The sequence below is a fragment of the Hyla sarda genome, chromosome 1 (assembly GCF_029499605.1).
Source record: "Hyla sarda isolate aHylSar1 chromosome 1, aHylSar1.hap1, whole genome shotgun sequence".
NCBI classification, from domain to species: domain Eukaryota; kingdom Metazoa; phylum Chordata; class Amphibia; order Anura; family Hylidae; genus Hyla; species Hyla sarda.
Window position 1 is genome coordinate 525,533,944 of NC_079189.1, and position 23,474 is coordinate 525,557,417.

The window sequence follows — 23,474 nt, forward strand, 5'->3', positions numbered from 1 at the left end:
CCGAGACACGGGTACGTCATGAGTCCGCTCCCGATCTATAACGCGGGGCCACGGCCTCTAACAACGGCCGGGACCCGTGGCTAATAACGCGCGGCATTGATCGCGGTGCCGCACGCTATTAACCATTTAGACGCGGCGTTCAAAGTTGAACGCCGTGTCTAAAGTGAAAGTGAAAGCATGCCAGTTAGCTCAGGGAGCTGTTCGGGATCGCCGCGCCATCCCGAACAGCTTACAGGACAGCTGGAGGATCCCTACCTGCCTCCTCGCTGTCCAATCGCCGAATGACTGCTCAGTGCCTGAGATCGTACTTATGGGGAAAGGGGGGACTCTGCTGTTTTATACCTAAGGAGAAAGGGGGGGTTAACTCTGTTCCTATACCTATGGGGAAGGGGGGCTAACTCTGCTGCCTATACCTTTGGGGAAGGGGGTTAACTCTGCTGCCTATACCTACAGGGGAGGGGTAAACTCTGCTGTCTATACCTACAGGGAAGGGGGAGTTCACTCTGTTGCCTATACCTACAGGGAAAGTGGGTTAACTCTGCTGCCTATACCTACGAGGAAGGGGGGGCTACCTAACTTTATACCTGGATGCCTAACTACTTACCTACATACCAGGCTATCTAACTACCTACATACCCAGCTACCTAACTATGTACATACCTGGCCTTCATACATGGCTGCCTAACTACCTAACTAGCCACCTACCTACCTGGCTTGTTACCTACCTACTTATCTGGCTTCCTGATCTACCTACCTTGTTACCTGTTTACCTGGCTACCTACCTGCCCTTTTACTGTGCAAGACAATAAGGAGGGCATTATTACAGTTTGTGGGCCTATAGATGGAAAGATTGTGTAGAGGAGGGGAGGGCACTGGAAAAATGTAAAGTCTGACATGTTTTTCCCGCAGATGTTAAGAGATCCACATGGCGGTCTGATCCGGACGGAGAAGAAAAGGAAAGAGGACAACGTGATTAGAAAATGCATAATTGTGAGTCCCAAAATGTAACTGTAATCACTTCTATGGTGTACAAATCTCTATATAGCTGATATTTACTGCAATATGGTCCTGTATATAATCACTTATATTGTATACAGATCCTTTATAGTATACTGGTCTGTGTATAGTGGCTTTATTTAGTGCAATATGTGGTATTATCCAGTTATTGTGTGGTGATATATATTTACTCCTTGTATACCAGTATTATTGGTCATGGAAATTTACCTACGTTAAAGTGTTTCTTACATATATTAATTTTAATTTATTGTGTGTGGGATTTGGGTGGAAATAGGGGCACGGCAGAAGATTGCCCCTGGCCGCACGTCCTCACAGATAAAGAAGCAAGTTGAAAGATGTGTGGTTCTTTTCAGTCTGGCCACAGTGCTCTCTGCTGACATATCTGTCTATGTGAGGAACTCTCCAGAGCAGGAGCAAATCCCCATAGCAAACCTATTCTGCTCTGGACAGTTCCTGGTCATGGACAGAGGTGTCAGCAGAGAGCACTGTGGTCAGACTGGAAAAAACTACACAACTTCCTCTGAAGCATACAGCGGCTGATAAGTACTGGAAGTACTGGAGTACTGGAAGTACTGGATTAAGATTTTTTAATTGAAGTAATTTACAAATCTGTTTAACTTTCTGGCACCAGTTGATTTATAAACATTTTTACCAGAGTACCCCTTTATTCTCTATGGGACCTAACACACAATCCCCTGTTGACTTCTATAACTTATGCCTGTCAATATTACACTGGCAGGCAGTCAATTACGCCTGTCAGTTAATTTAGATTGTAACCGCCCTATATAATATTGTGCAACTTATCCTTCCCATTATTATCTCTTCGTCTCACCTGATTCTCCGTTTGCAGTAATGTATCTTGTGTGCTGAATCTGTTAGGAAATCCTACAAAAGAACAGTATATTAAAAAACATTCTCCCATCAAAACTTGCAGACACTCCATATTTTTTCTAATATTATACAATCTTTTATCAATATTATATACCAGGACTAAATACTGATATGAGCTGTAGCTGACATATTTTACATGTCTACAGTAAAAAGTAATTAGACTAAGTCACATAATCATAGTCTGATTATAAAGTATACTACATATTAGAAAAAAAATCTCACCAAAACTCTGCACTAATTCTTTCCCTGAAGAGGTTTGCAAATTATACCTGGAATAAAAGACACAAAGGACAAAACAATTATTGTTAAAATGTATTTCTAGATTAAAGTACATAAAGTGATATAATTGTATAATTAAAAAAAAAACTATAAAAATGTCTAATGAGAGAAACAGGGGACTTTCCTAAACCTGGTGGTTTATATGCCAGTCTTAGGTTAAAGTATTATGGATTAAAATACACCAAATTTATTAAGAGGCACACATCTCCTAATTAATATACAGCATTTTTTGTTTGTATGGGCAGGTAAGCAGGCATAGATTTATGCAATAATTTACACCAATGTTTGGTATAAGTTATAATAAATCTGTTGATCTGAATGATCCTTATGTGCAATTTTAGGGAGATATCATAGCAGACTACACTAACTAGAGCAGAGACAACTGAAAAACAGGAATAATGCTTAAAGGGGTACTCCGGTGGTTAATTTTTTTTGACTATATGGCATCTTCTTTGTAAGTTTTGTTTTTTTGCAATATACATGTGTTATATGTTTTGGCAGCATGTATGTGTTTTTCTTACCTATTTGTTGGGCAGGAAGTTCTGTAGTTCAGAGGGTTTTCTTTTAATGTTGTCCACAGTTTTGAGTCTGTTGTGGACAAGATGTCACAGCTTTTTTTTTTTTTTTCTCTCTCTCTCTCTCTCTCTGTCTGCATGGGAAAAATAAGCCACGCCCCCTCATCTCATCCAGCTGAGTAAACAGCTCCCCACCTCCCCTCCCCCTGCTCTGTAGTTTAAAGACTCAGGTTTGCACAGGAGAAGGACCTCACAGAGAAGATAAGTGTTATCTGAAGGGGAGGATGAGAAGGTGCACGGGCTGGAGATGTATGGACTGCAGGGGAACAAATCTCATACTGGGAATGATCTCTATGGGGGAGATTTATCAAAACCTGTGCAGAGGAAAACTTGCCCAGTTGCCCATAGCAACCAATCAGATAGCTTCTTTCATTTTTCACAGGCCTTCATAAAAATGAAAGCAGCAAGCTGATTGGTTGCTATGGGCAACTGGGCAAGTTTTCCTCTGCACAGGTTTTGATAAATCTCCCCCTATATGTGAAGGGGGGGGGGGACTCCTGAATGACACATGCTGGGAGTTGTAGTCCCTGTTGTGTGTGTGTGTGTGTGTATGCTAGTGTTTACAAACTAGTATGCCTCCAGCTGTTGCAAACCTACAACTCCCAGCATGCCCTAACAGACTTTGGGCATGCTGGGAGTTGTAGATTTGCAACAGCTGGAGGTACACTGGTTGGGAAACACTGTTCTAGCCTATTCAGCATACACATCATATTACACCACTGTTTCCCAACCAGTGTGCCTACAGCTGTTGCAAAACTACAACTCCTAGCATGCCCAAAGGCTGTCAGGGCTTGCTGGGAGTTGTAGTTTTGCAACACCTGGAGGCACCCTGGTTGGGAAACACTGGTGTATGCCCTACAGAGGTGTGGTGAACTACAACCCCCAGGAGACTACAGAGGCAGCATACTGGTGTTATACCACAGATTGAAGACTCCTGAATGACACATGCTGGGAGTTGTAGTCCCTTTTGTGTGTGTATGACAGTGTATCCCAACCAAGGCTGATTATATTAGTGTGCTGTGTATAAGGGGGCGGACCCGGGAAAATAGTAGGGTGGGTAAATGGCGGAACATACAAAAAAAAAAAAAGGAGCCGCCCCAAACCAGCAAGGCATGTGGCATGCTGGGATTTGTAGTTTTCAGCACAGCAAGAAATAGGAAATAGAAGCAAAGATAGGAAAACAAAGTGGGGGATAAAAAGACAACAAAGAACGGAAATAGGGTAGGCTAAACAACAAGAATAGAAATTAAACAAAACAAATAGGGTAAGTCAAAAACGGAAAAACACGTTGACCACCGGAGTACCCCTTTAAGGAGCAGACATCTGGTGAAAAATTACATTTAGGGGTTATGTAATGAGAGAAAAAGTGCTGTTTTTCATGTACACACATAACATCCTTAAATGTTATCGGAAAGTGCAAGGATGCTGACAATTTGGGGGCCTGCACAGAGCCCTGCTTGTCCTCAGTGTACAGAGCCCTGCTTGTCCTCAGTGTACAGAACCCTGCTTGTCCTCAGTGTACAGAACCCTGCTTGTCCTCAGTGTACAGAGCCCTGCTTGTCCTCAGTGTACAGAGCCCTGCTTGTCCTCAGTGCACAGAGCCCTGCTTGTCCTCAGTGTACAGTGCCCTGCTTGTCCTCAGTGTACAGTGCCCTGCTTTTCCTCAGTGTACAGAGCCCTGCTTGTCCTCAGTGTACAGAGCCCTGCTTGTCCTCAGTGCACAGAGCCCTGCTTGTCCTCAGTGTACAGAACCCTGCTTGTCCCCAGTGTACAGAGCCCTGCTTGTCCTCAGTGTACAGAGCCCTGCTTGTCCTCAGTGTACAGAGCCCTGCTTGTCCTCAGTGTACAGAGCCCTGCTTGTCCTCAGTGTACAGAGCCCTGCTTGTCCTCAGTGTACAGAGCCCTGCTTGGCTACCCACACTTCCTGTATTTTTTTCCCAGCTGGGACACACAGGCAATAGCTGCAGAAACAAGATAGCATTATTTTTCACCCAAAAATATACCAATTTTTTAACCAATGTATTTTACAAATATAAACATAATGGCCCAGATTTATCAAGCTGTGTGAGAGAAAAAGTGGACTGATTTTCCCATAGCAACCAATCACCAAAGCTTGTTAGCTGATCTGTGATTGGTTGTTGTGGAAAAATCTCCCCACTTTTTCTCTCACACAGTTTGATAAATCTGGACCTATGTTATTATCATAAAACATTTTTGCAATTGACAGTGCCCTTTTAATCTTTACGAAAAGAAGACCCATGAAGGCCTTGTTGGTACTGCATTTCTGGATTGCTGCTAACAAGATAAGTGCTAATTCAAACAGAGCTAAATGCATCATGGAGGGTCTGTCACCCAGAAGGCAAACCACTGGGCGTATTGGGCACGAGTACCTAGAACCATAGAGCTTCATAACCTGTCGCCAAAAGGCAGTCACCACTGGACATTGCCACCAGATATGTCCCACAGAACCAACCATTTGACATTCTCTAAAGCAGGGGCGTAGCTATAGGGGATGCAGAGATAGCAGTGGCACCAGGGCCCCAAAGCACATCTGCCCCATAAGAGATCAGTATTACAATTGGCACATGGGGCCCTGTTGCAGATTTTGCATGGGGGCTCAGAAGCTAAAAGTTACACCTCTGCTCTAAAGCATGAAGGTGAGACAGAGCATTAGGGGTAGAATGGAGCCAGGAAGGAACATAATATGTCCTATGTAAGACCGTGAGGGCCCTCTCTGCCAGGAAGACCTGCCAACTGCCCTTGGACACCTGTTGACAGTATAACAGCCATTTTGTCAGTTGAAAAAAAACTTTAAAATAGCAAACTAAGGCCCTCATTTACTATTGTAAACCCGACTTGTTTTGTCAGGTTTTTTTGGCGCATCTTTGCGCCATGTTACAGACATCGTGCGCCAGTCTGCGACACGATGCGACATTTTTTCCCGACGGACCCGATGTGGATTCTCCCAAACCCGAAAAAGGGGCGTAACCCGACATTTCTGAGCTTTCCCACGTATTTATAAAGGTTTCCAACCCAAATTTGTTGAATTGTTGTGGATTGGTGCTAGGGTTCGGCATGTGGTGGAAAGGGTGGACAAATTACTAGGGGGGGCTGGGGATGACCCAGCTGTCGTGGTCCATGTGGGAACCAACGACAGAATACATGGTAGGTGGAGGTCCTTGAAGAATAATTACAAGGAACTAGGTGCCAAGCTGAAGGGAAGGACCTCTAAGGTTGTGTTCTCTGGAATACTTCCTGTGCCATGCGCATCGCAGGAAAGACAGCGGGAGCTTAGGGAGTTAAATGCATGGCTTAAGTCGTGGTGTGAGGGGGAAGGGTTTGGGTTTTTAGAGCACTGGGCTGACTTTTCATTGGGGTACAAACTCTATTCTACGGATAATTTGCACCTGAATGGAAGGGGGTCTGCTGTGCTGGGGGAGAGAATCCTGGAAGGGGTGGCTGAGTATTTAAACTAGGTGAGTGGGGGGAGGATAATAAAGCAAAGAAAGCAGACAGTGGGATGGATAGGTTAGAGAGGGGTCAGGACATAATGGAGGGTGGAGAGGAGTCCTGTGGGGGGAGGTTAAGAGCAGTGGATAAGGAGATTCATGCGTTACAAACCAGCTGTAAAAATAAATGTAGCCCGAAAAATTGTAATCCCAATAATTCAAAAAATTCCATTAGCCCCAATAACTCAATAACTACAATAAGCCCCATTAACTCAAAAAAATACCGTTAGCCCCAATAACTTAAATAACAACGTTAGACGCAATAACGCAAAAAATCCCATTAGCCCCAATAACTTAAATAATAACGTTAGACCCAATAACTCAAAAAATCCCATTAGCCCCAATAACTTAAATAGTACAATTAGCCCTTATAACTCAAAAAATGACATTAACCCCAATAACTCTGAAAATCCCATTAGTGAGACTATATGTGTAAAACTTAATGGAAATGTAAAGTGTATGTTCACAAATGCCAGAAGCCTAGCAAATAAAATGGGGGAGCTTGAGGCCTTGATACTGGAGGAACATATTGATATAGTTGGGGTCACTGAGACATGGCTGGACTCCTCGCATGACTGGGCTGTTAATCTCCAGGGGTTTACATTGTTTCGCAAGGATAGAATGAACAGAAAAGGTGGTGGAGTCTGTCTGTATGTTAGAAGTAGTATGAAAGTCAGTGTGAACGATGCCATAGTGTGTGATGATTCTGAGGATGTGGAATCACTGTGGGTAGAATTACAAAAGGAGGGAAATACTGAAAAAATAATATTTGGTGTAATCTACAGACCCCCTAATATCACTGAAGAGATAGAAGGTCGGCTGTATAAACAAATAGAGAGGGCCGCCCGGGCAGGTACAGTGGTAATAATGGGAGATTTTAACTATCCAGATATAGATTGGGGCCGGGGGTTGGCTAAAACTACAAAGGGGAGAAAATTCCTAAATTTATTGCAGGATAATTTTATGGGCCAGTTTGTGGAGGACCCAACAAGATGTGATGCCTTGTTGGATCTGATCATTTCCAACAAAGCAGAGCTGGTTGGTAATGTAACTGTGCGGGAAAACCTTGGTAATAGCGCCCACAATATAGTTACTTTTGACTTAAAATGTAGAAAACAAAGACAGACGGGGAAAGCAAAAACATATAACTTTAAAAAGGCAAACTTCCCTGGGTTGAGGGCTGCACTACAGGACATAGACTGGGGGGAGGTGTTCTCAAATGCTGATACAGAAGGTAAATGGGACATCTTTAAATCAACTCTAAATAACTATACAGCTAAATATATACCAAAGGGGAACAAATATAAACGATTAAAACTAAATCCTACATGGCTGACAAATGAGGTTAAAAGAGCAATAAACAACAAAAAAATAGCCTTCAAAAAATACAAATCTGATGGGTCAGCGATAACATTTAAACAGTACAAAGAGCTTAATAAAATCTGTAAAAATGTAATAAAAACAGCAAAAATTCAAAATGAGAGACAGGTGGCCAAAGAAAGCAAAACTAATCCTAAATATTTTTTTTAGATATATAAATACAAAAAAAACAAGGACAGAGCATGTAGGACCCCTTAATAATGATAATGGGGAGGTTGTCACGGGCGATCAAGAGAAGGCGGAGCTACTGAATGGGTTCTTTAGTTCTGTATATACTATGGAAGAAGGAGCTGACATTGGCCAGGTCAGTGCTGGTAACACATCATATAATGTATTGAACTGGCTTAATGTAGAGATGGTACAAGGTAAGTTAAGTAAAGTAAATGTAAGCAAATCTCCAGGGCCGGATGGACTACACCCAAGAGTTCTTAGAGAGGTAAGTTCAGTAATATCTGTACCCTTGTTCATGAGATTTAGAGATTCTCTGGTGTCTGGTATTGTGCCAAGGGACTGGCGCAAGGCTAATGTGGTACCAATCTTCAAGAAGGGCTCTAGGTCTTCGCCAGGCAATTATAGACCGGTAAGTCTAACGTGCATTGTGGGTAAATTGTTTGAAGGACTTATAAGGGATTACATACAGGAATACATAGGGGATAATAGTATTATAAGTGATAGCCAGCATGGGTTTACTAAGGATAGAAGTTGTCAAACCAATCTAATTTGCTTTTATGAACAGGTGAGTAGAAGCCTTGACAGAGGAATGGCTGTGGATATAGTGTTTCTGGATTTTGCCAAAGCGTTTGATACTGTCCCTCACAGACGTCTGACAGGTAAGTTAAGGTCCTTGGGCTTGGAAACTTTAGTTTGTAACTGGATTGAACACTGGCTCATGGATCGTACCCAGAGAGTGGTGGTCAATGATTCGTACTCTGATTGGTCCCCGGTTATTAGTGGTGTACCCCAAGGTTCAGTACTGGGCCCGCTGTTGTTTAATTTATTTATCAATGATATAGAGGATGGTATTAACAGCTCTGTTTCTATCTTTGCAGATGACACCAAGCTTTGTAGCACGGTACAGTCTATAGAGGATGTGCATAAGTTACAAGATGACTTGGATAGACTAAGTGTCTGGGCATCCACTTGGCAAATGAGGTTCAATGTGGATAAATGTAAAGTTATGCATCTGGGTACTAATAACCTGCATGCGTCGTATGTCTTAGGGGGGATTCAACTGGCAGAGTCACTGGTAGAGAAGGATCTGGGTGTACTTGTAGATCACAGACTACAAAATAGCATGCAATGTCAGGCTGCTGCTTCTAAAGCCGGCAGGATATTGTCATGTATAAAAAGAGGCATGGACTCGAGGGGCAGGGACATAATACTCCCCCTTTATAAAGCATTGGTACGGCCTCACCTGGAATATGCTGTTCAGTTTTGGTCGCCTGTTCATAAAAGGGACACTGCGGAGTTGGAAAGGGTGCAGAGACGCGCGACTAAACTAATATGGGGCATGGAACATCTTAGCTATGAGGAGCGATTAAAGGAGTTACAATTGTTTAGTCTTGAGAAGAGACGTTTAAGGGGGGATATAATAAACGTATATAAGTATATAAATGGCCCATACAAAAAATATGGAGAAAAACTGTTCCAGGTTAAACCCCCCCAAAGGACGAGGGGGCACTCCCTCCGTCTGGAGAAGAAAAGGTTTAGTCTAAAGGGGCGGCACGCCTTCTTTACCATGAGGACTGTGAATTTATGGAACGGTCTACCTCAGGAACTGATCACAGCAGGAACAATTAACAGCTTTAAAACAGGGTTAGATACATTCCTGGAACAAAATAACATTAATGCTTATGCAGAATTATAAAACTACATCCCTTTCCCTTATCCCCTTACATCCTTCCCTTCAATCCCCTGGTTGGACTTGATGGACGTATGTCTTTTTTCAACCATACTAACTATGTAACTATGTAACTCAGAGGAGTTGGAAACCAAAACCAACAAAACCCAGTGCGACAAACAGGATGTGACATAATAATGAATATCAGGGGAAAAAAGCAGTCGGGTAGGAGAGCAAGATAGACTTACAACCCGATTTTCTAAGTAAATGAGGGCCTATATGTTTCATATGGTATGCAACCGTTTACAAGTTAAATGGCTCCATGCACAGGGCCCTATGGTGTTCATAAGCTTTAACAGTCATGTCACATATAGTTGTGACTACTGTGTTATAAATGTTTGCCTGTTGCTTTTAGGAGCCACAATCCTGCACTGTGGGTGTTAAAATGTGGAATAATACGTGTGTAATAGAATTTCATTTTATAATGTATAAGCCTCACAGCAGAAGGTGTAGCTACAATGTGTATTAGCTGAAAAAGAGTGGGCTTTATCCAAATCAGCCTAATCACTAAGCAGAATCTGGTTAGGAAGGCGTATTAGTGCCTGTAAGTATCCTTCCAGCTCATTAAGCCGTGTTATCCAATAAGCAGGTTACCCTTTTTCAGAGTTTTTATAATATACACTGCAGTACACACAACGCCTTTATCTCCAACAATCTTCATCAATTTTCCAAGAGACTTCTGCATAATACATATGTAACTTTTTTATACTCATGGTTTTCTGAACATTATTTATATACATCTGTATATAAATAACTTTGTATTAGTATCCAAATATAAGTTGTATTAAATGCAGATCAAATGGGATGAGAATGTCACTACCCTTCAAAGAACCCTTTACTGTAAATGTGTCCTCTTCACCCCTTTATCTTATTTAAATAATCCAATTGACAAAGCACAATCCTTTTCCTCACTTTGGGAACATAATCTAAATCCAGTTTAAAGAGACCATTGCTCTGCTATTCTCTCCACCTCTGCCAGGATGTTGGTTTGTAAATTCTAAACTCCTCCCCAGGAAACTAGGTTGATCTTAACCCCTTAAGGGAAAACTGTCAGCTTTCTCCCCCACACTAACCAGCGATACTGGCTGGTTGTGCGGGGGACACTGATCAGCTTGGTCCTTAATGTTATGGGGCAAGGAACGCTGGGAAGGCAGGAAGGCAAGGCGGGAAGGGAGGTAGGTGGGATGACCCTGAATCACATGCAGGATGCAGCCTATCAGCATTCAGTCACCCCTGTGATGTCATAGCCCTATATAATCGGCAGCCATTTTGCGGCTGCTCATTTCATACCATACATTGCAGAGCGATAGGATGGCTGCGTGTCTCTGTGTGTTACACAGACACGCTGAATTGATCATACCGCAGCTTTCCACTTCCAACTGCTAGTCACATCAGCATTGTGGACAGAGAGCAGTGCTTGTTCTCACTGAAAAGGATTTTTATGCCAGCCATTAACCTCCCAGTCACTTTATTCAGCATTTTATCAGAGAGTGGCAGATAGCTTTTTGTTGCCTCATACATTTCAACAAGCTGCCTTAACGTCATGAACCGTATCACAGGAGGCAGGAATGATTTTTCAGCTCAATTCTGTGTATTTTTTCCACAAGAAATCATCTGCTGCTTATACTAGTCTGTAGAAGGTATAATAACCAGCATTTCACACCATTCTTAATACACTGGAACAGTGCAATTTTGGATTTAATACACTTTTTTTGTGGTGCTGCACTGTTGTGTACTGCTGCTGTTGTGCAAAAATATGTATTTTCAGCAGACTGTAGTGCATTTTTCTGCCCTCATACATGCAAACCACATACCTACATCAAAGCAGTGTACTATTTTGTATCTATAAATCTGTAACAAGTCTAGATACTGGTAAAGTACAGGCAAAAGTAATCACCGGCTGGTGTTTTATGAAAATACATTTTCCAAGTGTACTCTAGCGCATTTTTTTTGCCCTCATACGTGCATACCACATACCTACATCTAAGTAGTGCACGTTTTTGTACCTGTTAATCTGTAACAAGCCTACATACAGCGAAAGGCTAGGGAAAATTAATCACTGGCTGTTGTTTTATGAAAATAAGTTTTCCAAGTGTACTGTAGAGCATTTTGTTTTTGCCCTCTTATGTGCATACCACATACCTACATCTAAGTAGTGCACTTTTTTGTACCTGTTAATCTGTAACAGGCCTACATACAGTGAATGTTACGCCGAGCGCTCCGGGTCCCCGCTCCTCCCCGGAGCGCTCGCTACACTTCCCTCACTGCAGCGCCCCGGTCGGTTCCACGGACCCGGGGCGCTGCGTTACCACCTCCGGCCGGGATGCGATTCGCGATGCGGGTAGCGCCCGCTCGCGATGCGCACCCCGGCTCCCGTACCTTACTCGCTCCCCGTCAGTTCTGTCCCGGCGCGCGCGGCCCCGCTCCCTAGGGCGCGCGCGCGCCGGGTCTTTGCGATTTAAAGGGCCACTGCACCGCTGATTGGTGCAGTGGTTCCAATTAGTGTTTACACCTGTGCACTTCCCTATATCACCTCACTTCCCCTTCACTCCCTCGCCGGATCTTGTTGCCCTAGTGCCAGTGAAAGCGTTCCTTGTGTGTTCCTTGCCTGTGATTCCAGACCTTCTGCCGTTGCCCCTGACTACGATCCTTGCTGCCTGCCCCGACCTTCTGCTACGTCCGACCTTGCTTCTGTCTACTCCCTTGTACCGCGCCTATCTTCAGCAGCCAGAGAGGTTGAGCCGTTGCTAGGGGATACGACCTGGTCACTACCGCCGCAGCAAGACCATCCCGCTTTGCGGCGGGCTCTGGTGAAAACCAGTAGTGACTTAGAACCGATCCTCTAGCACGGTCCACGCCAATCCCTCTCTGGCACAGAGGATCCACTACCTGCCAGCCGGCATCGTGACAGTAGATCCGGCCATGGATCCCGCTGAAGTTCCTCTGCCAGTTGTCGCTGACCTCACCACGGTGGTCGCCCAGCAGTCACAACAGATTGCGCAACAAGGCCAACAGCTGTCTCAACTGACTGTTATGCTACAACAGTTACTACCACAGCTCCAGCAATCATCTCCTCCGCCAGCTCCTGTACCTCCTCCGCAGCGAGTGGCCGCTTCTGGAATACGACTATCCTTGCCGGATAAATTTGATGGGGACTCTAAGTTTTGCCGTGGCTTTCTTTCCCAATGTTCATTACACTTGGAGATGATGTCGGACCAGTTCCCCACTGAAAGGTCTAAGGTGGCTTTCGTAGTCAGCCTGCTGTCTGGAAAAGCCCTGGCTTGGGCCACACCGCTCTGGGACCGCAATGACCCCGTCACTGCCTCTGTACACTCCTTCTTCTCGGAAATTCGAAGTGTCTTTGAGGAACCTGCCCGAGCCTCTTCTGCTGAGACTGCCCTGTTGAACCTGGTCCAGGGTAATTCTTCCGTTGGCGAGTATGCCGTACAATTCCGTACCCTTGCTTCAGAATTATCCTGGAATAATGAGGCACTCTGCGCGACCTTTAAAAAAGGCCTATCCAGCAACATTAAAGATGTTCTGGCCGCACGAGAAATCCCTGCTAACCTACATGAACTCATCCATCTTGCCACTCGCATTGACATGCGTTTTTCCGAACGGCGTCAGGAGCTCCGCCAGGATATGGACTCTGTTCGCACGAGGCGTTTCTTCTCCCCGGCTCCTCTCTCCTCTGGTCCCCTGCAATCTGTTCCTGTGCCTCCCGCCGTGGAGGCTATGCAGGTCGACCGGTCTCGCCTGACACCCCAAGAGAGGACACGACGCCGCATGGAGAATCTCTGCCTGTACTGTGCTAGTACCGAACACTTCCTGAAGGATTGTCCTATCCGTCCTCCCCGCCTGGAAAGACGTCCGCTGACTCCGCACAAAAGTGAGACAGTCCTTGATGTCTACTCTGCTTCTCCACGTCTTACTGTGCCTGTGCGGATGTCTGCCTCTGCCTTCTCCTTCTCTGCTGTGGCCTTCTTGGACTCTGGATCTGCAGGAAATTTCATCTTAGCCTCTCTCGTCAACAGGTTCAACATCCCGGTGACCAGTCTCGCCAGACCCCTCTACATCAATTGTGTAAACAATGAAAGATTGGACTGTACTATACGTTTCCGCACGGAGCCCCTTCTAATGTGCATCGGATCTCATCACGAGAGGATTGAACTGTTGGTCCTCCCCAATTGCACTTCTGAAATCCTTCTTGGACTTCCCTGGCTTCAACTCCATTCCCCAATCCTGGATTGGTCCACTGGGGAGATCAAGAGTTGGGGGCCCTCTTGTTCCAAGGACTGCTTAAAACCGGTTCCCAGTAAACCTTGCCGTGTCCCTGTGCTTCCTCATGTAACCGGTCTCCCTAAGGCCTATATGGACTTTGCGGACGTTTTTTGCAAAAAACAAGCTGAGACTCTACCTCCTCACAGGCCTTATGATTGTCCCATTGACCTCCTCCCGGGCACTACTCCACCCCGGGGCAGAATCTATCCTCTGTCCGTCCCAGAGACTCTTGCCATGTCTGAATACGTCCAAGAAAATTTAAAAAAGGGCTTTATCCGTAAATCCTCCTCTCCTGCCGGAGCCGGATTTTTCTTTGTGTCCAAAAAAGATGGCTCTCTACGTCCTTGCATTGACTACCGCGGTCTTAATAAAATCACGGTTAAGAACCGCTACCCCCTACCCCTCATCTCTGAACTCTTTGATCGTCTCCAAGGTGCCCATATTTTTACCAAACTGGACTTAAGAGGTGCTTATAATCTCATCCGCATCAGAGAGGGGGATGAATGGAAAACGGCATTTAACACCAGAGATGGACACTTTGAGTATCTGGTCATGCCCTTTGGTCTATGCAACGCCCCTGCCGTCTTCCAAGACTTTGTTAATGAAATTTTTCGTGATCTACTATACTCCTGTGTTGTTGTATATCTGGACGATATCCTGATTTTTTCTGCCAATCTTGAAGAACACCGCCAGCATGTCCGTATGGTTCTTCAGAGACTTCGTGATAATCAACTCTATGCCAAAATAGAGAAATGTCTGTTTGAATGCCAATCTCTTCCTTTTCTAGGATACTTGGTCTCTGGCCAGGGACTACAAATGGACCCAGATAAACTCTCTGCCGTCTTAGATTGGCCACGCCCCTCCGGACTCCGTGCCATCCAACGTTTTTTGGGGTTCGCCAATTATTACAGGCAATTTATTCCACATTTTTCTACCATTGTGGCTCCTATTGTGGCTTTAACAAAAAAAAATGCCGATCCCAAGTCTTGGCCTCCTCAAGCGGAAGACGCCTTTAAACGACTCAAGTCTGCCTTTTCTTCGGCTCCCGTGCTCTCCAGACCTGACCCATCTAAACCCTTCCTATTGGAGGTTGATGCCTCCTCAGTGGGAGCTGGAGCTGTCCTTCTACAAAAAAACTCTTCCGGGCATGCTGTTACTTGTGGTTTTTTTTCCAGGACCTTCTCTCCGGCGGAGAGGAACTACTCCATCGGGGATCGAGAGCTTCTAGCCATTAAATTAGCACTTGAGGAATGGAGGCATCTGCTGGAGGGATCAAGATTTCCAGTTATTATTTACACCGATCACAAGAACCTCTCCTACCTCCAGTCTGCCCAACGGCTGAATCCTCGTCAGGCCAGGTGGTCTCTGTTCTTTGCCCGATTTAATTTTGAAATTCACTTTCGGCCTGCTGATAAAAACATTAGGGCCGATGCTCTCTCTCGTTCCTCAGATGCCTCTGAAATTGAACTCTCTCCTCAACACATCATTCCTCCTGACTGCCTGATTTCCACTTCTCCAGCCTCCATCAGGCAAACTCCTCCAGGAAAGACCTTTGTTTCTCCACGCCAACGCCTTGGGATCCTCAAATGGGGTCACTCCTCCCATCTCGCAGGTCATGCGGGCATCAAGAAATCTGTGCAACTCATCTCTCGCTTCTATTGGTGGCCGACTCTAGAGACTGATGTGGTGGACTTTGTGCGAGCCTGCACTATCTGTGCCCGGGATAAGACTCCTCGCCAGAAGCCCGCTGGTTTTCTTCATCCTCTACCTGTCCCCGAACAACCTTGGTCTCTGATTGGTATGGATTTTATTACTGACTTACCCCCATCCCATGGCAACACTGTTATTTGGGTGGTCGTTGATCGATTCTCCAAAATGGCACATTTCATCCCTCTTCCTGGTCTTCCTTCAGCGCCTCAGTTGGCTAAACAATTTTTTGTACACATTTTTCGTCTTCACGGGTTGCCTACACAGATCGTCTCGGATAGAGGCGTCCAATTTGTGTCTAAATTCTGGAGGGCTCTCTGTAAACAACTCAAGATTAAATTAAATTTTTCTTCTGCATACCATCCTCAATCCAATGGACAAGTAGAGAGAATTAACCAGATCTTGGGTGACTATTTACGACATTTTGTTTCCTCCCGCCAGGATGACTGGGCAGATCTTCTACCTTGGGCCGAATTCTCGTATAATTTCAGAATCTCTGAATCTTCCTCCAAATCTCCGTTTTTCGTGGTGTACGGCCGTCACCCTCTTCCCCCCCTCCCTACCCCCTTGCCCTCTGGTCTGCCCGCTGTGGATGAAATTTCTCGTGATCTTTCCACCATATGGAAAGAGACCCAAAATTCTCTCTTACAGGCTTCTTCTCGCATGAAGAGATTCGCAGATAAGAAAAGAAGAGCTCCTCCCATTTTTTCCCCTGGAGACAAGGTATGGCTCTCCGCTAAATATGTCCGTTTCCGTGTCCCGAGCTATAAGTTGGGACCACGCTATCTTGGTCCTTTTAAAGTTTTGTGTCAAATTAATCCTGTCTCTTACAAACTTCTTCTTCCTCCTTCTCTTCGTATCCCTAATGCCTTTCACGTCTCTCTTCTTAAACCTCTCATCCTCAACCGTTTTTCTCCTAAATCTGTTCCTCCCACTCCTGTTTCCGGCTCCTCGGACATCTTCTCTGTCAAAGAGATTTTGGCCTCTAAAAAGGTCAGGGGAAGAACTTTTTTTTTAGTGGATTGGGAGGGTTGTGGTCCAGAAGAGAGGTCCTGGGAACCTGAGGACAATATCCTGGACAAAAGTCTGATCCTCAGGTTCTCAGGCCCCAAGAAGAGGGGGAGACCCAAGGGGGGGGGTACTGTTACGCCGAGCGCTCCGGGTCCCCGCTCCTCCCCGGAGCGCTCGCTACACTTCCCTCACTGCAGCGCCCCGGTCGGTTCCACGGACCCGGGGCGCTGCGTTACCACCTCCGGCCGGGATGCGATTCGCGATGCGGGTAGCGCCCGCTCGCGATGCGCACCCCGGCTCCCGTACCTTACTCGCTCCCCGTCAGTTCTGTCCCGGCGCGCGCGGCCCCGCTCCCTAGGGCGCGCGCGCGCCGGGTCTTTGCGATTTAAAGGGCCACTGCACCGCTGATTGGTGCAGTGGTTCCAATTAGTGTTTACACCTGTGCACTTCCCTATATCACCTCACTTCCCCTTCACTCCCTCGCCGGATCTTGTTGCCCTAGTGCCAGTGAAAGCGTTCCTTGTGTGTTCCTTGCCTGTGATTCCAGACCTTCTGCCGTTGCCCCTGACTACGATCCTTGCTGCCTGCCCCGACCTTCTGCTACGTCCGACCTTGCTTCTGTCTACTCCCTTGTACCGCGCCTATCTTCAGCAGCCAGAGAGGTTGAGCCGTTGCTAGGGGATACGACCTGGTCACTACCGCCGCAGCAAGACCATCCCGCTTTGCGGCGGGCTCTGGTGAAAACCAGTAGTGACTTAGAACCGATCCTCTAGCACGGTCCACGCCAATCCCTCTCTGGCACAGAGGATCCACTACCTGCCAGCCGGCATCGTGACAGTGAAAGGGCAGGGAAAAGTAATCACTGGCTGTTGTTTTATGAAAATATGTTTTCCAAGTGTACTGTTGTGCATTTTTTTTGCCCTCATACGTGCATACAACATACCTACATCTAAGTAGTGCATTTTTTTGTACCTGTTAATCTGTCAAGGGCCTACATACTGTGAAAGGACAGACAAAAGTAATCTCCTGCTGGTGTTTTACAAAAATACAGAGTTTTTAGGCGTATTGTAGCGCATTTTTCTGCCCTCATCAGTGCATACCGCATACGTACATCTGAGTAGTGTACTATTTTGTACCTCTTAATCTGTCAAGTGCCTACATACTGTAAAAGGACAGACAAAAGTAATCACCGGCTGGTGTTTTACAAAAACACAGAGTTTTTCGGCGCATTGTAGCGAATTTTTCTGCCTTCATAAGTGCATACCGCATATGTACATCTAAGTATTGTACCATTTTTTACCTGTTAATTTATCAAGGGCCTTCATAATGTGAAAGGACAGCCAAAAGTACTCATCGGCTGGTGTTGTACTCAGATACTTTTTAAAGTGTACTGTAGTGCATTTTTCTGCCCTTATACGTGCATACCTACATCAAAGCAGTGTACTATTTTGCATCTGTGAATCTTTAACAGTCTAGATACTGGGAAAGTCAAGACAAAAGTAATCACCAGCTGGTGTTTTACGAAAAAAAGTTTTCCAAGTGTACTGGAGCGCATCGTTTTGCCCTCATACGTGCAAACCACATACCTACATCTAAGTAGTGTAACATTTTGCACCTGTTAATCTGTCAAGGGCCTACATACTGTGCAAGTCCAAGCAAAAGTACTCACCGGCTGGTGTTTTACAAAGATACAGAGCTTTTAGGTGTATTGTAGCGCATTTTTCTGTCCTCATCAGTGCATGCTGCATACGTACATCTAAGTAGTGAACTATTTTGTACCTGTTAATCTGTTAAGTGCCTACATACTGTGAAAGTCCAGCCAAAAGTATTCATCAGCTGGTGTTGTACTCAGATACTTTTTAAAGTGTACTGTAGAGCATTTTTCTGCCTTCATCAGTGCATACCGCATACGTACATATAAATAGTGTACTATTGTGTACCTGTTAAAGGACAACTGCAGCGCAATATACACTTACCCCTTATCTACAAGATAGGGGATAAGTGTTTGATCGCGGGGGGTCCGACCGCTGGGACCCCCCCGCGATCTCCCTAACGGGGCGCCGCCATTTGCGCTCATAGTGAGCGCTAAGGCGCATAGCGTTGACCTAGAGGTCGACGGTGATGCCCCGTCTCCTCCCCGTCCCAATACAGTTCTATTGGGGGAGGCACGAACATCATGCTGCGGCTGGCACGCCCCCTGCACGGGACAGCCGCGGCCCCGTACAGGAGATCACAGGGGGTCCCAGCGGTCGGACCCCCTGCGATCAAACACTTATCTCCTATTCTGTGGATAGGGGATAAGTGTTAATCATGCTGCAGATGTCCTTTAATCTGTCAAGGGCTTACATACTGTGAAAGGACAACCAAGTAATCACCGGTTGGTGTTTTAAAAAAAATCACAGAGTTTTTAGGCTCATTGTAGCGCATATTTCTGCCCTCATAAGTGCATACTGCATACGTTCATCTAATTAGTGTACTATTTTGTACCTGTTAATCTGTCAAGGTCCTACATACTGTGAAAGTCCAGCCAAAAGTACTTAAGGGCTGGTGTTGTACTCAGATACTTTTTTCAGTGTACTGTAGAGCATTTTTCTGCCCTCATAAGTGCATACCACATACCTACAACTAAGTAGTGCACTATTTTGTTCCTGTTAATCTGTCAAGGGCCTAGATACTGTAAAAGTGCAGCCAAAAGTGCACACCTGCTGTTGTTCTAGACAAATACTGTTTTATGCATAGTGAAGCGTATTGTACCCTCATATACGCACTAAGTATGTCGGCAGAGAAGTGCCAGGATGTGCACAAAGGAGTGGCAGAGGCCTAAATCCTTCAGGCAGAGATTGTAGCAGACTAGGGGCGTGTGGCAGCGAGAGGCCCTAGCTCCTGTTATCAGCTAAAGGTCGTGTCTCGACCAGCAACCCATCTGCCGTTGTCGATTGGTTAACACGGTCATCCACTTCATCACCAGTGACATCTGACACCCCCAGTCAACAGTCGGTAGGTTCCTCAGACACAACCCTCAGTTGGCATGGCCCGGGAGCAGTCCCTGTCCTCCCATTGCCTCTGTCCTATGCTGTTCCCTCTCCTACAGAAGTATCTTATACTGTGGGTTCAGCTCCACTTTTCATTGAGGACAGTCAGCAGCTCCTGCCCAGCCAAGAAGTAGAGGAGACATCCGCCGCTTCCTCCGCTAGGTGGGCAAGTAGTGATGAGGAGAGTGACGTGGGAGGTGGTGTTGCCAGGGTTCAGGGTCCTGAAGCAGACACTGTTGAGGAACCTGAGGAAGACATCAGTGACATGCAGGCACTTGTTGATGATGATGAAGCAGATTGCAATTGGGAACCGGGTGCCAAAGGGGCTTCATCATCATCAGGAGAAGAGAGTTGCAGGTTGCCCGTAAGGCAGCAGCTGAGCCAGAAAGGTGGTAGCATGGTTGACAGTCAGCGTGGTGGCAGAAGTGGAAATTCTGGAGCCAAACGTTCCCGGGGGAGACCAGCTGCTTCACAGCAGCCTACCTTCCCAGGAGGTAGTGGAACAGGGGTTCCTGGAGACGGCGGCAGTAGCGGTCAATTAGTGTGGACCATTGGTGGGAAAATCAGCTACTCGGCGGTGTGGCAGTTTTACATCAAGCATCCGGAGGAAGTTCACATAGCTACATGCTAGATATGTCGACAGAAGGTGAAGCGTGGCCAGGGTCCCAATGTTGGCACCACGGCCCTGCATCAACATATGCTTCACCACAATAAAGTGGCCTGGGAGAACCATGGCTTCGAACTTCTGGTCCAGCCTGCTGCATCACCCAATGGCATGCCACTCCCTCTTTCAGTCAGCCAAGGCTCCACCACCTCAGCCGAAGGGAGCTGTGTGTCATACCTTCCTTCTGTCGCTCCAGATGCTCCTGCTTCTCCCACTTTTAGTCAGGCATTCCGCGGAGCCATGTCCAAGAGACAACAGTATGCGCCCACTCATCCAATGGCGCAGAAGCTGTATGTGCTCCTGTCTAAGTTGCTGGTGCTGCAATTCCTCCCTTTTCAAGTGGTGGACTCTGCACCTTTTAGAGAACTGATGGCTTGTGCCGAGCCGAGGTGGAGAGTGCCAAGCCGTCATTTCTTTGCAAAGAAGGCAGTACCAGTCCTTGAGCCTGTCAGTGTGTACCAAAGTGCACGGCAGCGCCAATGTCTGGAGCTGTAACTACGGTCAGGGACAATAAATGTCCTTTATGGCTCACTGGGTGAATGTGGTTCCTGCACAGCCACAACTCCAACTTGGACAGGTCACACCGCTTCCTCCTCCACGCTCTCAGCCCATAGGTCCTGTGACAGTGTGCAACTCCGCCTCCTCCTCCACCGTGTCCTCAGCCTCCACTGCCCGGACAAGTCTCAGTGGCCCTTCAGCATACCATGTGTGCAGGGCACGGCGGTGTCACGCTGTTCTTCACATGGTTTGTCTTGGCGAAAAGAGTCACACGGGGAGGAAATGCTAAAAGTCATACGTAAAGAAATCGGAGCATGGCTTACTCCACGAAAACTGGAAATGGGAACCTTGGTGACCGACAACGGGAAGAACATCTTGGCCGTGCTGCGATAAGGAAGGGTGAGCCATGCGCCCTGCATGGCACACGTGGGAAATCTGGTTGTCAATCAGTTCCTGAAGTGTTCCCCCCATTTGCAAGACATCCTAAAAATGGGAAGGAAACTTTGCATGCACTTCAGCCACTTGTACACTGCAAAGCACACCCTCCTTCCACTGCAGCGTCAGAATGGTATCCCCCAACATAGTCCGATTTGTGACGTCGCCACACATTGGAATTCCACCCTCCATATGTTGGACCGACTGTACAAACAGAGAAAAGCCATCACCGATTTCTTGATGATCCAAGAGAATAGGGGTACTCCCCTGTGTAACTTCAATGTGAACTAGTGGCAGCTCATACGTGACACCTGCCGTTTGCTCAGGCAATTTGAGGAAGCCACATTATACATAAGTTTCCAGAATTACGGGATAAAATAAATATAAATATATATATAAATATAAAATATGTCATTCCACTGCTTAATTTCCTACAACAAGTGTTGGAAATGATGGCTGGTCAGGGCAATGGAGACGTTGTGCCTACATGTCACGGCCACATGAGCCCTGTGGGGGCTGAACTGGAGGAGGAGGAGGATGAGGGGCACAGTGGAGCACAGTTTAGGTTTCATGAGATGGGCTGTGTTTCTAGTAATCTGACAGGAGAGGAGGAGCATGATCAACTAGAGGAGCTAGAGGACCCAGACACACCGTGGCAGTATGCAGTGGAGATGGAGGCAGGAAGTCCTTCCGAGTCACTTGCACAAATGGCACGATGCATGCTCAGATGCTTGCGTAGTGAGTGTGACCGCCGAATTGTCAACATTAGGCAGTGGGATAACTTCTGGGTCTCCATCTTATTGGACCCTCGCTACTGGCACAAAATGGGGGCCTTTTTTATACCCACTGAGAGGGAGGACAAACTGACCTACTACAGAGAGTTCCTACGTAGTCACTTGGCCGATGCCTATCGGTGCCATAGTCCATCCACTCGCAGGTCTGACTCAGGAGGCCCTCTGCGCTCACCTTCCACTGCCATGGCTGCTGCAGTACCAGCTCCATCAGCAGCCTAAGTCTACAGTCGCTGATGAGTACCTTTCTTCACCCGCATAGTGAAGCAACTCATCAGCAGCAGGTAGACATGGAGCAGACCTGAACCAGCAGGTGGTGGCATACCTTGACATGGCCATGTCAACAAACCTTAAAGAACCGCTGAACTTATGGGCAACCAAACTTGATTTATGGCCGCAACTAGCAGAGTTTGCCCTGGAAAAACTGTCCTGCCCGGCCAGTAGTGTGCCATCAGAGCAGGTGTTTAGTGCAGAGCGGGCCATAGTCACCCCAAGGACTCACCTGTCCACGAAAAATGTGGAGTGACTGACCTTTGTGAAGATGAATCAGGCATGGATCAGCCAGGATTTCCACCCACCAATGCCAGATGCATCAGTGAAGATTGACCATGGTGCTACACCAACACTTCACAAATATGGATAGTGCCAAACAGATTTAAGGCACTTCTCCCCAGTTACAAACATTCCAGCCACCTTCATCACTGGGTACTGGTATTGCCACCCACTGCACCACTCTCTCATCGGGACACTTTCAGGACTCCTGATGTTGCTGCTGCCCCCTCCAGGCTGTTTCTTTCAGCCACTGTTTTGTCTCCTTATGCTTCGGCCACCTCCAGGCTGTACCATTCAGACACCATATGGGCTTCTCATGCTTTCTCCACCTCCAGGCTGTGTCATTCAGCCAATATATTGCTTTCTGATGCTGCTAGGACTGTCTTAGATATTAACTACAATTTTTTTTATGGTAGCACTAGCAAATATACATGCTCAATGGAGATTTCAACATTGATCTTTTAATGTTAGGGGTTGTGAAGCCCTCTTATGTACGCATCCTGCCGCCTGATCCAGGCTGTGTGTTTCAGGAACTACTTGGCTTACTGATGCTGCTGGGCCTGTGCCTAAATTGTTTTGATGTTAGCACTAGCTAACATACATCTTCTATGCAGATTTCAATATTCACCTTTTCATGTTAGGGGTTTTTAGGTCCCTTGTGTACTTCTGCTGCTGCCTGATCCAGGCTGTGTGTTTCAGCAACTATATGGTCAAGTGATGCTGCTGGGCCTGTGCCTAACATTTTTTGATGTTATCACTAGCTAACATACATCTTCTATACAGATTTCAACAATAACATTTTAATTAGAGGTAGAAAAAATGGGTGGGCACTGCTAGAGAACCACTATGCAGGTGCAACAATCAATGTGTTCGGGTGTATGGCTGGTATATGGTGCTGGACAATCAAAGAGACAGTCTTTCATATATAGTAGAACGAAGATAGAAAAATGTC

At 46.3% G+C, this 23,474-nt stretch overlaps 2 protein-coding genes across 7 annotated transcripts in view; one reads left to right on the forward strand and one right to left on the reverse strand.

The window, feature by feature from the left end:
• The window catches only part of LOC130290868 (V-type proton ATPase subunit S1-like protein), a 107,716-nt gene that overhangs the window by 41,912 nt on the left and 42,330 nt on the right, over positions 1 to 23,474 (reverse strand). For 3 of the 5 annotated variants that reach the window (XM_056539064.1, XM_056539048.1, XM_056539038.1), the window contains exons 2-3: positions 2,131 to 2,177; positions 1,850 to 1,902 (exon numbers count right to left, since the gene is read on the reverse strand). The exons of 1 other annotated variant lie outside the window; for it this stretch is intronic. Coding sequence is in view for 3 of the 4 variants with exons in the window: in XM_056539048.1 (XP_056395023.1) it covers positions 1,850 to 1,902; positions 2,131 to 2,177 (100 nt within the window). In the remaining variant the exon portion in view is untranslated. Of the gene's footprint in view, positions 1 to 1,849; positions 1,903 to 2,130; positions 2,178 to 2,708; positions 3,093 to 23,474 lie in introns of those variants that run through there. One more of the 5 variants, XM_056539032.1, reaches the window with a different exon arrangement.
• Positions 6,221 to 8,491, forward strand: LOC130290887 (uncharacterized). Of its 2 annotated transcripts, none has more exons than XM_056539087.1 (2): positions 6,221 to 7,955; positions 8,388 to 8,491. In XM_056539087.1, exon 1 carries the CDS (start codon positions 6,731 to 6,733, stop codon positions 7,799 to 7,801), a length of 1,071 nt encoding a protein of 356 aa, XP_056395062.1. In that variant the 5' UTR covers positions 6,221 to 6,730; the 3' UTR covers positions 7,802 to 7,955; positions 8,388 to 8,491. The 2 variants fall into 2 exon arrangements, with proteins under 2 accessions (XP_056395062.1, XP_056395052.1); XM_056539077.1 differs by having other exon boundaries at positions 6,221 to 8,231; positions 8,388 to 8,420.